The 13,341-nt window shown below is 35.9% G+C and overlaps 1 protein-coding gene across 6 annotated transcripts in view; it reads left to right on the plus strand.

Annotated features, from left to right (window-relative positions):
• CNOT2 (CCR4-NOT transcription complex subunit 2) overlaps positions 1-13,341 on the plus strand; it is a 133,510-nt gene that overhangs the window by 74,483 nt on the left and 45,686 nt on the right. For 5 of the 6 annotated variants that reach the window (XM_045465394.1, XM_045465398.1, XM_045465395.1 and 2 more), the window contains one exon: positions 13,200-13,322. In XM_045465394.1, coding sequence (XP_045321350.1) covers positions 13,200-13,322 — 123 coding nt within the window. Of the gene's footprint in view, positions 1-13,199; positions 13,323-13,341 lie in introns of those variants that run through there. The other variant, XM_045465399.1, reaches the window with a different exon arrangement.

Below are 13,341 nucleotides of genomic sequence, written 5' to 3' on the forward strand. Positions count from 1 at the left end.
TTTTTTAATGTTTTTATTTATTTTTGAGAGAGAGAGAGCAAGCAATAGGGGAGGGGCAGAGAGAGAGAGGGAGGGAGACACAGAATCCGAAGCAGGCTCCAGTCTCCGAGCTGTCAGCACAGAGCCTGACGCGGGTTCGAACTCACAAGCTATGAAATCATGACCTGAGCTGAAGTCAGACGCCTAACTGACTGAACCACCCAGGTGCCCCGGTAGTACAATTTTAAATAGACAGGGAAGTCCTCGCTAGATGACTCAATACCTGAAGTTGGGGTGGGTAGGAAACCATATAGATACATATCTAGGGGAAAAGCATTGCTAGAGGATAGAAATGCAAAGGGCTGGAGACAGGAGTGGGGAGTAGTGTGGCAGGAACACCACAAGAGAAGGGGAAATGATAATAGATTTAGAAGTAAGGGTGAGTTAACTAAGGCTTTGGAAACCATAGTAATGGTGCAGAAAGCCATTTTAAATGTCTTTCCACCTCCATTCCCTTTGATTTCTGATGTTCCTTTATTCTGAGCATCAAATGGATAAAGTATATAAGAGTAGAAATGTGGTATCTAGCACATAGTAGATGCTTACTGCGTGTTTATTGAATTAATTTATAGGGCAAGGTATTTTAGAAGTATTTTAAAGGTCTTATGTTCCCTTGCTGAAGGAATACTTTTTCATTTTTAACTGCTTCATATAACATCATTTTTCTGATACTTCTTTATATTTAGCTTACAATTTCAAAATATTTGTCATCTTCAGTAATATTATTGAATAGGTGTTACCTTTAAATAACTTAAGCGTCTATTTTTATTAGCCTTAGTATTCATAATAAAATCTAGCCTTTTCTGAATCAATAATTCACTTATTATAAAACAAAGATTCACATTTTTAATGTGAATAAATGAGTTTATTTATTGTGAATAAATCATATTTCTTTTAAGTGCTCTATTTAGATTGATTTCTTTAAGTCTTTAAGTTTTTCTCTTTGTCTAGTTTGTTTCAGGTTATTTTAATTGAAGGTTCCTTACTTGTTTTTATCAGAGGGGGGCATTTTTAAGAAATTTGAATTTGTTGAGACTTATTTTGTGGCCTAATATATGTGCTCTCTTCTGGAGAATGTACCATGTACATTTGAAAAGAATGTGTATTCTGGTGTTTTAGGATGGAATGTTCTGAATCATTTCTTCCCAAGGAATATACTTCTACCAAAAGGTATCTCTGGTTTTTAAAAAGTTCATTGATCCACTTTTAGGAATTTAAATACATCCTTTTAATCTAGCTGTCATTCTGCTGGTTGATGGTGTTAATGTGTATGATAGTCTAAGATTTAATGTTGAGTGCTTAGGAGAACAAGAAAAAGTATACGAGGAATGAATAGGCAAAGTATTTTCACATAGTGTCTTAGATGGTTTCATGATCATCAGGTGAGCCCTGTCCTTTCATTTTCTGAAAATGTGTGTAAATTTATAGAAAGCTTTTTTGCCCCCTGTCCTTTTGTTGATTCATACTTTGAATCAGTCTCAGAGATGATTCTGGGGTTGGGAATAATGAAGATGTGAACCAGGGAGTCATAATGTTGAAACTGGACATTCAGATATTTATAGCAGGATTTCCTAATTTTTCAAAGAGCAGAAGAATCCCATTGTTTATCATGTTCTGGTTGGACTCCTTTCTTATCGTTTGCTGGAGTTTGAACTTCAGAGCTATGGTGTCAACCCTGCTGTAGTATCTCAGGGGAGCTCCTAGTGTGGGGCTGGTGTCATGGTTCACCCTCCAACCTTTCCTTCTTCACTTCAGCTCTGAGCTTTCCAATGCCCAGAGTAGCAAATGTTGAAAGAAGTTGCACAGGTAAGTATGTGGTGAGCAAGTCTGGAGGGAAAATGGTACTGTCATCAGTATTTTGAGGGTGGAGATTGGGCCATTTCACCAGTGAATCATTTTTGTTAGTTTAAAAATTTGATGTTTTTATAAATTATTTTTCTCATAAATTATTAAAATAGTCTAATATCCTAAGAAATGAGTTTGCTTTTTGCTAGTTAGATGTGAAATAGAGAAAACCTTAGATTGAATAAACTATTAATATGATAATATAGAGGAAGTTATTAGATTTTTTTTTTTAGAAACTTCATAATTTCCATAGTGTATAGTAGAACCAGAAAATTTATTTTCAGAAAAGAAGCTAAGTGGGGAAGGCATAAATTCATAGACTTAAATTTTTGCTACATGTAATTTGGTCTCAGAATAAGGCAAGTTTTAGTTTCCTTTCCCTAGCTTTAGACATGCTGTTCTTCTGATTGTCAAGATTTTAGGCAAGTAGCTGTATTTTTAATATCTGTAGGAATAGAAACTTCAAATATCTTATTCTCTGAAATTTAGACGGGAAGACTGGAACATTTCTACTATCTATAAGTTTGAGATGAACACAAATGAGTATAGGAGCATTGAAGGCATAGTATGCTACAAAAGTTCAGCAAAGATTTGTTGAATGAATAAGTTCACCATATTGTGTGTGTGTGTGTGTGTGTGTGTAATTCTAACACTTTTTCTGCCTGCATTGTACTGAAAATCATGATCTAACATTAGGATTTTTTCCTCTTAATGTATGATTATTAGAAATAATGTTATAGCAATGTAACCCTAGGTCTATACTACTCTGCTTATTAATACTTATATCCTTGTAGGCTCTTGCTTCTCAGAAAGCTTACAAAAATTGTTTCTTTTATTCCCCCAGATCAGTCCTATATAAGTCTTATTCAAGTGATTTGTACATTCTTTTGCACATAAACAAGATATTCAAAATTATATCCAGGAAAAATAGACTTAATATGGTCTATGGTTACTAACAGTTCTTCAGAGAAAGTGTGTCAGGCTTACAGAGATTGAGACACCCAACTATTTGATACTTCAGGTCCTCAAAATACAGAACCCCCAGCAATTTATCTCCCCTTTTCTTTCCTTAAATTCTAGAGTTGTTTGTTTTGGTTTTTTCTTAAATTTATTGGGAACCTTGTAGAAATACAGAGTCCCTTAGCAGAGCTGACCATACATCCAGTTGCTTCCTGATTTCCCTTCCTACCTTCTTTATTTGACTGATCCTCCCTCTTAAGGTTTAAGATTGGTTTAAGATAATCATTCTCATTCAAAAGTTTCCTTTATGCTTAGAGGATTTGTTTTGTATCCTAAATGTAAAGATTTTTACTGTTGTATGCCCTTTCACTTGTACGTGATAAATTTACATCCTAATATTTGAGGATAAAATACTGCTTATTTTAATTTTAGGACCTATTGTTTCTTCTGTGGATTAGCATTTTTTGAGTTATTAAAGTTTTGTTTTAAGATGATGCACTTTATGTTAGTGGTTCAGTTTTCAGTCTGTATAAGGCATATTGATAATAGGTGATTTTAAGATTTTGGAAAACCACAAAATCTGTTTTTTCAGTTTGATGCATGCACAACATATTCTCCCTAGATCAAAGTCAAACTGATAGAAGCATTTATAGTCTTTTGGTAACACTCTAGAGAATTTGTAGGATTTGGGGGGTACATTGTAGGAGATGGTGTTACATGGGTTTTGGTAATATCTGAGTAAAGCAGCTTCAAACTCCAGATTTCATTAGATAGGTTTTGGTTTAAGAAGAGTGATGTGTTCTTTTCTCTCTCTTTGCATGCCCTCACCATTGTTTTTTGGATATGAGCTTACCCTGTTTTTTGTTTTTTTTAAGTCGTGTTTTTTTCTTTCCTTTTTTGGATGAGACTTCTTACAAAATATTCCTGTAAACCCTGGAAGGACTCTGTGCCAGAATATTTACTTAGTCTCCAAAATAATGATTGTGGATGCGTTCATATAGGCCTCTGGTTTTTTGCTGAATCACATTTCCAGCCAGGGTCGTATGTACCCTGTGCATCTACCTGTTAACTGCCTTTTCAGTATTCCTTAAGGCTCTTACTGTTCATTTATTGGGCATTCTGCATTTGCTGAAAGAAATTAATTGCTTTTATTTATTTCCATGTTCTTGGTTCAAGTTGATGAATTTAGAAATTCTACCTTTGAGGGGCGCCTGGGTGGCGCAGTCGGTTAAGCGTCCGACTTCAGCCAGGTCACGATCTTGCGGTCCGTGAGTTCGAGCCCCGCGTCAGGCTCTGGGCTGATGGCTCGGAGCCTGGAGCCTGTTTCCGATTCTGGGTCTCCCTCTCTCTCTGCCCCTCCCCCGTTCATGCTCTGTCTCTCTCTGTCCCAAAAATAAATAAACGTAGAAATTCTACCTTTGAAATGTATCTAAGCCTTTACTTAGATCCATCCTAAGCAGATTCATAAACTATTCATTATATATTTGTCATATTGTAAATATCAAGCCACAGCATTCTAAAAAAGTTTTTTTTTAATTTTTTAATGTTTATATTTTTGAGAGAGACAGAGTGTGAGTGGGGGGTGAGGGGGCAGTGGGCAGAGAGAGACGAAGACACAGAATCCGAAGCAGGCTCCAGGCTCTGTGCTGACAGCTCAGAGCCCAACGCAGGGCTTGAACTTGTGAACCGCGAGATCATGACCTAAGCTGATGTCATTGCTTAACCGACTGAGCCACCCAGGCACCCCAAGCCACAGTTTTCTAAAACTAGTAGGAATTCATGAGTAATATGTTTCTTTATTTTTAATTTTTTTTTAATGTTTACTTTTGAGAGAGAGAAAATGAGACACAGAATCTGAAGCAGGCTCCAGGTTCTGAGCTGTCAGCGCAGAGCCAACATGAGGCTCGAATCCACGAACTGTGAGATCATGACCTGAGCTGAAGTCTGATGCTCAACTGAGCCACCAAGGTGTCCCGAATAATATGTTTCTTATATGAGAAAAAAAAGATATTTGTTCTTTTCCTAAAGATATTCAGATACTAATTTCTTTGTTTTTTGAGAAGATAGTTTTTTTTCCAGTGTATATCCTTTTCTCCTTTATTTAAGCCCATTTCTTTTTTAGTGTCTTTCAAGAATGAAATAAAGATTATTTATAGTAGTTGTGAAGCAGGATTGGGAGCTCACAATCCTGTTACCAAAAAATATTCCTAAAACGGAAATTCCTTGGGTTATAAATATTTGTAGGTTTTCACCTGTAATATTTGATATAGGAATATTCTAATTTCATAAAATTTAAGCAGTCTCTCAGTGAGATTTGACTAATAAGCTTTTCTCTCAAATGGGTGATAGTAAAAATACCAGATTATTTTCAGATATTATGGCTTCTCATGATTGGTTTCAAATATTGATTGACTACATCTTGATAAAGTAGGTAAATATTAATGGAAATTGTGATTTTTATTAATTTCTGCTCACTTTGTAGACAACAGAGAATTTGTGTGTATATGTATGTGAAGTGTTTGATGCTAGTGAATACAGAATTGGGAGGGAAATGTAAAAAAGTCAAATTCTGTATTCAGCAATCAGAGTGAATTAGTAAAATCTCCATTAGGGAAACTATAAGAAAGGAACAGTCTGTCCCACTCTCTCCCCAACCCTCCCCACCATGGCACTGTATGACTTACATTTGGCGCTCATTATCCTTTATAATACAAGGTAGGAGCAAATTCTGTTGCTAGAAATAAAAAAATAAAAAAAATTCATGGCTATGGAAAAGTCACCATACTTTAATGTTGTGAAATAGTTGATTCTATGATGAGACACATGGATCAGCATGTTAAGCAAAACTCCTGGCTACATTAGAGAGAGAATCCACAAGAAAAAGTTGCCCTTAGGGATTTATTTTTATTTTAACCCATTTTATACATGTTTTCTACACATTTAATGCTACAGTATCTATTTCAGTAGTTTATAGTGAAATTTAGAGATATAATCCTATTTCCTTGAAGGGTTCACTGATTTAGAAAGTACTTAAAAATATTGGTTCATTTGGAATATGGAAACTGATTACATTTTAATTGGTGTAATAGTGTTCTTTTAAGCATAATTTTATTTTAAAATTAATTGAACTTTCTCTAAAATAGGTAGTTTGGTAGTGACTGGCTTTTGTTTCATGTACCCATAGTCAGTTCATCCTCATTTTTCTGCTAAAGAGATCTTTTTGACATGCACAAATATTTAATTGTGGCATCCTCCACTTATATTGTTCTCTGCAAAATAAGCACCCTCCCCTTTTTGCTCCTTACTCCTTTTCCCATGATGAAGCTTACAGTTTGAGAATACTCAGATTAAACTATTAGTTGTATATGTGAATGGCAGTGTACTATAGTGGTTAAAAGAGGAAACTCTAGGAGAATGCCTGGATTCATATCCCATCACTGTCACTTATCAGAAATGGAACCTCAGGAACATCAGATATGTGACCTTGGGCATATTATCCAACTTCTCCACTTCTCACTTTTCTCATCTAAAAATGAGGACTACTCAAGTAAATACTTGATTACATAAGTAGATACATTTTATAGCATTTAGAATATATTGCCTGGCACATAGTAAGCAGTCAATAAAAGTTATTTTTATTATTGTATGATTATAGTTATGGTAAAGTGTTTTCAATGACCGCATATCAGGAGCTAGATCTAACTTAGTGTGAAAGTTTCAGAAGGGAGAAAAACGTTCTAAATAGAGGTATCAGCATATACAAAGATGCCGAGTTGGAAAACATCTTGTGTTTGAGTAAGTGAAGGTGTGGCAGCAGTTTAGTGGTGACCGGGACCTGTAGAGAGAGTTAATGTCAGGGAGGTTACATAAGACCTTACTGTTATTATTTTAGGAAGCTGTTGAGACATTTCAGTTAGTAGGGCTACAACAATTAAGTTTTTATTTTAAAAATCCACTTGGAAAAATAAATAAAAATTCACTTTGGCTGACGTGGGAGACTAGATTAGAGGAAATAAGTGGATTAATAAAGATCTGTTTGGAGGACATTGGAGATGCTTGTGCTAGGAAAGATATGGATAATTTTAATAAATATTTAAAAGTCTAATCATGGGGCGCCTGGGTGGCTCAGTCGGTTAAGTGTCTGACTTTGGCTCAGGTCGTGATCTCACAGCTCATGGGTTCAAGCCCCACGTCAGGATCTGTGCTGACAGCTCAGAGCCTGGAGCCTGCTTCAGATTCTGTATCTCCCTCTCTCTCTGCACCCCCTTTCCCTACTCATGCTCTGTCTCTCTCTCTCTCTCTCTGTCTCTCAAAAATAAATAAACATTAAAAAAAATTAGAAAAAAATAAAGTTAGTCTAATCAGCTTGAGTTTTAATTATTGAGGATCATAGAAGTTACAGATGGTAGTTTTCAGAGGTGAACATGAGTGGGAACAACTGAATAACTCAAATTAGCCTGAGGTGTAAGTTTAGTTTGGGTTTTGAGATCATTACTGCTGCAAAGTTACGTTAAGATCATGATCTCAGGAATCTTGGTCTCTGTCCTCTAGGTAGGGGAAATTAATGAGAGATGAGAACAGGAGAGTGGCAGTCAACATACTGGTTAATAGTATGATACCATAATAAAGTGTTAGTCTAGAGAAGTCTAGCTTAGTTCATCACTTAGATTTTTATACCTGGTTTTCCTGTGTACGCTCTTGCCCTCTTTTTTTTTTTTTTTTAATTTTTTTTTAATGTTTATTTTTGAGACCGAGAGAGACAGAGCATGAACGGGGGAGGGTCAGAGAAAGGGAGACACAGAATCCGAAACAGGCTCCAGGCTCTGAGCTGTCAGCACAGGGACCGACACGGGGCTCGAACTCACGGACCACGAGATCATGACCTGAGCCGAAGTCGGCCCCTTAACCGACTGAGCCACCCAGGTGCCCCACGCTCTTGCCCTCTTAACCTGGCATTGAAGTCCAGCCTACTTTTCGTTGCTACCTATCACTGTCCTTCCAGACATCTTCTGTGTTGGCTATATTGAAAATTTTGTTTCCTGGGCTTTGTCTCACTTCTGAGCACTTGCACATGCTGTCTCCTATGCCAAAGTTTGCTTCTACCTCCCACCCCACACACTTCAACTTTAAAAATTTTTTAATCAAGTCTTTGTTCCAACATTAGTTCTTCTATAATGAAATCTTTGTTTCCCTCAGACAGTTAGATATCCCCTTGTGTTCCCAAAGTACCTGTGCAGATTTTCATATTGTAATTGTTTATTTACAGGTATGTCTCCCATCTAGACTATGAGCTTGTTTAAGATTTGAAACTATTACTTATTCAGCTTTTGTGTTCTTTTGCACAATTTTTGGTATAATTCATATAGTATTCCCTCAGCGTGTTTGTTGAAATGTGAAAGCAGACCAGTCAGGAGGTTAAAATGAACTAGCCCGGAGCTTAAACCAAGATGCTGATAGGAAGAATGTGAAATCCACTCTGAAGGAAGGCTAGAGTTTGGATGTACAGAACAAAGCAAGAGAAACTGACTTGGAAAATCAGTTTTAAGTATTACTGATTTAGTTGATTAATTGTACTCAGGGAGAAATGTCTAGGGTTACTTTAAAATTGGCTGCTAGAACCTTGAGTTAAGCCTGGAGATAGATTTTGAAATCAACCTACATTTGTTTGCTGTCAAGAAAAGGACCGCTCTGCCATGAATGGGTTTCTGTCCCTGGGAATAGGATTTCATGCCTGGGCCAACATTTGCCACCATTATAGAAACAATAAATGATTTCAGAGTAAGTTCCTCTCCAGAGGCCTTGCTGAAGGAAATTTGTGTAAGATTAAATATCATCCTGCCTGGGATATGATCGGAGTCTATTTTTCACCCTTTCCAATGTTTTTTTCTTGTATATGCATATACACATACATACACACATTTATTTTCAAGTTTTCATTTATAAAGTGTCCTAGTTTTGTTTCCCTGACTTTTAAAAAAGCTACAGGCCTTTCTTCTTATTCCTTCTATCTTTAATTGTCATTCATCCCACCTGGGTCCACTTTGCTAGCCTTTAAAGTTACTGTTTTAGATTATCTCAAGTTTGGGGTTTTGTGAATTCCTTTTTTGTGATTATTCTGATTTTTACTGCATTTGACTTTGAAGTACCGTATTTAAATCTTGAGAGTGTCATACCTTAGGACTTCAGAGCTAGTCCAAAGTAAATTATGAAGTATACTGGGAAAATCTAGCCAACCTGGTGCTTCCATTTTGCCTGTCACTTTAGTCCCCCTCTCTCTACTCCTACATTTTGAGACCAATTCTTTTGAGGGGTGGGGGTGGGTGGGTGGGGGGGTCTTAGGCTGATAGAAAAGATTAGTGTAAGCTATTCTGTATATACTTTCTGATTAGTTCTTGTGGAATCAAAGGAAAAGATAATTAAATGTTTTAGATGTGTGTTCAAAAAGCTTAATAAACTGCTTTTGCTGAATACATATATCATATCATATTCTTTGTTGGTAAAATCTCACTTTTTACTTCTCCTTTGCTGTAACATCTGGTATGAATGTCAGGAGAAAAGAAAGTAGATGTAAGTCTCCGATATGTTTACTTCAAAACTGACAAATTGTATATACCAAAGATTCTAACAAATGTCATATAATGTAAATTGTAGTATGATTTTATTTTCCATTATGTTTTTATTTCCATTTACCAAATCAACTCTAATATATATGGCATTACTAATAACTGCAATGGAGTGTTAACATATCCTCTTTGAAATTGATAAAAATTGGTTTCTGGATTACTTTGATTGATACTCTCTTCCAGGAGATAACGTGAATACCTTACCCTTTGATATCATCCATTCATTCATCCATTAGTGTCAGGTTTCTCTCAAAATATATCCTTTATCTGACCATGCCTCTCCACTTGTGCCACTACGCCTGTAGTGGGAGCCACCGTCCTCTCCCCACTTGCTTCCCTTCTTCACTTCTGTTTCCTCTTTTGTTTATGCCTTACAGAATAACTGTAATTAAAAAATATATATGTCAAATTATGTTACTCTTTTAAATTACTCCCAAGCCCTTTTGACTTCTGTCTCACATGGAATAAAATCCAAAGTCCCTCAGAGCCTGCAAGGCACAGCATGATTTGGGTCCACTGGTATCTTGGACTTTGGTTTCTGTGTTCTCTTCTGTGTTCCTACTGCTTGAGTCACACTACTGAGGATCTTGCTGTTCCCTCTGTTGAATGCTCTTCCTACAGGTCTTTGCCTAGATGGTTCTCTTATTTCTATGCCTGATTGTAATCTTCCTAGTTTCATCTTTCCTGGCTATTCTAAATAGTTTTCCTACCCTATTGCATCATTCTATGTGGAATAAAGGACAGGCCCTTAAAAATGAAATAAAACTAGCTTTTGTGAGAAAGTTACTATGTTATTCTTTCCTTCCCTCTTTCTTTTTCTTTCTTTCCTCCTCCCTCCTTTTCCTTTCCTTTTCCTTTTCCTTTTCCTTTTCCTTTTCCTTTTCCTTTTCCTTTTCCTTTTCCTTTTCCTTCCTGTCCCTTCCCTTCCCTTCCTTTTCCTTTCCTTCCCTTCCTTTTCCTTCCCTGACCCTGTCCCCTTTGCTTTTGTGTTTGCGTTTGCTTTTGCTTTTCTCCTCCCCTGGATCAGATAATTTTTTGTTTCATCGTAGTACCCATTCCCAGACTGGTGCTGCATTTGGAGAGCAGACTATTAACACTCTTACCTTTCTTCTTTTGCTTAAGTCATGTAAGAATAATTAGTATTTTCACTGATGTGTAATTTCTGTGTTGAAGCACACAAAACAAAAATGAAATTCTACATATTCATGTTCTCTCTTTCTCTCTCACACACACACACACACACACACACACATTGAGTGTGGGAAAATCTTGTATTAATGAGCGCATTTCTGTTTTCCTTTGAGGCATTTCATATATTTAGTTTTGCTTTCAAACAGTAAAGCCTTTTAAACAATATTAGCATATTTTTTATTCTGTACAGCTAATTTCAGTTTTGGAATTTTAGGAGTTTGTAATTGGTTTTGATGATAAATGTTATACAAAACATGTCAAAATTAGACTTTGCTTTGTATCCATTGAGTTGATTTATGTGTGTGTAATTCGATGAGAGGTAACCCTGGTTGTGTCTGGTTATCTGGTTATTTTCTCCTGAAATTGTATTGTATTGTCTAGGTTTCATGCCATTTTCCCATGTTTATCCTTTCTTAGAGTTGGAATTCAGTAGTAATGGTCCTTTAAAGAGAATTAAATATATTCTTCTTAACTTTTGCAAAACAAACTTTAAAAATTTCATCTGTGGAGTCATAATTTGCAGACTAAAGTGCTTTCTTCCACAATTACTTTTCTATTATAAAACTCCCCCCAAAAAACCACTTCTTCCTGTTAAAGACTACTTAGGGGTTTGGTGGATAGGCATGTGAGGTTCTAGTCCCTGAAATTACATTCAGAATTACAGAATAGCTTTTATGAGATCCACCAGGGAGTACATTACTAAAGAAGATTAAGTATGTTCTAACAAAATAATAAACCCTTTAAAAATATCTTTCTGTATTTCACACCTACAGAGATGAATAGTCCCAAAACATATAGCAAAACAGTGAAGCTGTCATCAGAGTGTTGTTCATTTTTAACTAAATAGCTTTTTCTCAGACCTCAAAAGGAAGAATGGTTAAATAGTTGAGTTTCTTAAAAATTTAACAGGGAACCTCAGATATAAAGCAATTATTAAATAAATTTGGTTATTAAAGACTGCAGCATATCAGTTTACCCTTTGTCTGCTGATAAACAGTAGTAACTACAGTATTTTAATTTGAAATGAGAAGTAAAAGAAATTGTTTATTTCTTATTTATAATTGAAGAAAATACCCTTATTTGTAATGAGTATACAAGACAGATGTCAAATTTTATGTCTTTCCCCAAAATTTTTGCAAAAAGATGTAGTCACCATGTATTCAATTCTTCACAAATGTCTTCCATCATGACATTTCAGTTTACTTTGGACTACAAAGTACCACTGCGGGAAGACACATTGACCTTAAATAACCTAGTTAGTTGATAGCTGTGGAAACTCCATAGAGGTCATCCTAAGGAAACAAAATTAGCATGGGGGCGTCTGCCTGGCTCAGTCAGTAGAGCATGGGAATTGATGCTTGATCTCAGAATTGTGATTTTGAGCCCTATGTTGGGTGGAGAGATTACTTAAAAAATAAAGAATGGGGGCACCAGGGTAGCTCAGTTGGTTGAGTGTCCACCTTCAGCTTAGGTCATGATCTCCTGGCTTATGAGTTCAAACCCCACGTCGGGCTCTGTGCTGACAGCTCAGAGCCTGGAACCTGCTTCAGATTCTGTGTCTCCCTCTCTCTCTGCCCCTCCCCTGCACACGTTCTGGCTGTCTGTCTCTCAAAAGTGAATGAACATCAAAAATTTTTTTTAAATAATAATAGTAATAAAAAGAATGAATTGTGAAGACTATTGTCTAGCGCTGCCTTCAAAAAAAGAATTAACACAAGGGTGCCTGCCTTGCTCAGTCAGTAGAGCATGTGAGTCTTGATATCAGGTTCGTGAGTTTGAGCCCTATGTTGGGTATAGAGATTACAAAACTTAAAAAAAAAAAGAATTAGCACAGATTTAGTAATTATTTGTATTGGCATGGGCTCAAAATTACTAACATTGGAGGTGATCAAGATTTAAAAAGCAAAAGAGTAATAATATAATAATAATCAGATTATATAACAAAAATCATAAATTTACACCAGGATGATGACCGAAACAATTATCTCTTACTGTTACAAGAGTGGGTACTTGTGGCTTGAAATAAAGTTTCCAGTTTGCCATTACATACTGACTTAAATAGTGCTGTATCTCAATAAATTTAGATTGTGAGTGAAGATGATATGCTCTGGAAAACAGATCATTTACACAGTGGATACAGTGATGACAGAGACAATAATATTGAAGATGGATGTGAAGATTTTTAATAACTAAGCCCAAAGTTGAATTTAGAAACAATCTTTGTATGGGAAAGTATATATTGGGTTGTAATTTTTCAAGAATAAGTGATGTTTATTTCTTTTAAAGTAAGTGGAATTATTGCATAAGATTGGCTTTATTAAATTTCTCCTCTTATTTTATGTGCCTGGAAGCAAAAATTTAATACTGTAATTTTATAGTCAGATTTCCGACTTTTTCACATGCCCTGTTAGCCCTTCCGTAGTCAATCTGTTTCTTTATCTTAGCATTGCTTCCTTCATTTTCTTTTTTCCTCATAGGAGTTTGGTAAAGCATGACATTTTCTAAAATATTACCCTTGATAAAAGCAATATTTTTGTTTAGGTGACAAACAGCATGTTTGGTGCTTCAAGAAAGAAGTTTGTAGAGGGGGTCGACAGTGACTACCATGATGAAAACATGTACTACAGCCAGTCTTCTATGTTTCCACATCGGTCAGAAAAAGATGTAAGTTAATCAGTTATAT

The sequence above is a fragment of the Leopardus geoffroyi genome, chromosome B4, assembly GCF_018350155.1.
Source record: "Leopardus geoffroyi isolate Oge1 chromosome B4, O.geoffroyi_Oge1_pat1.0, whole genome shotgun sequence".
Classification (NCBI taxonomy): Eukaryota; Metazoa; Chordata; class Mammalia; order Carnivora; family Felidae; genus Leopardus; species Leopardus geoffroyi.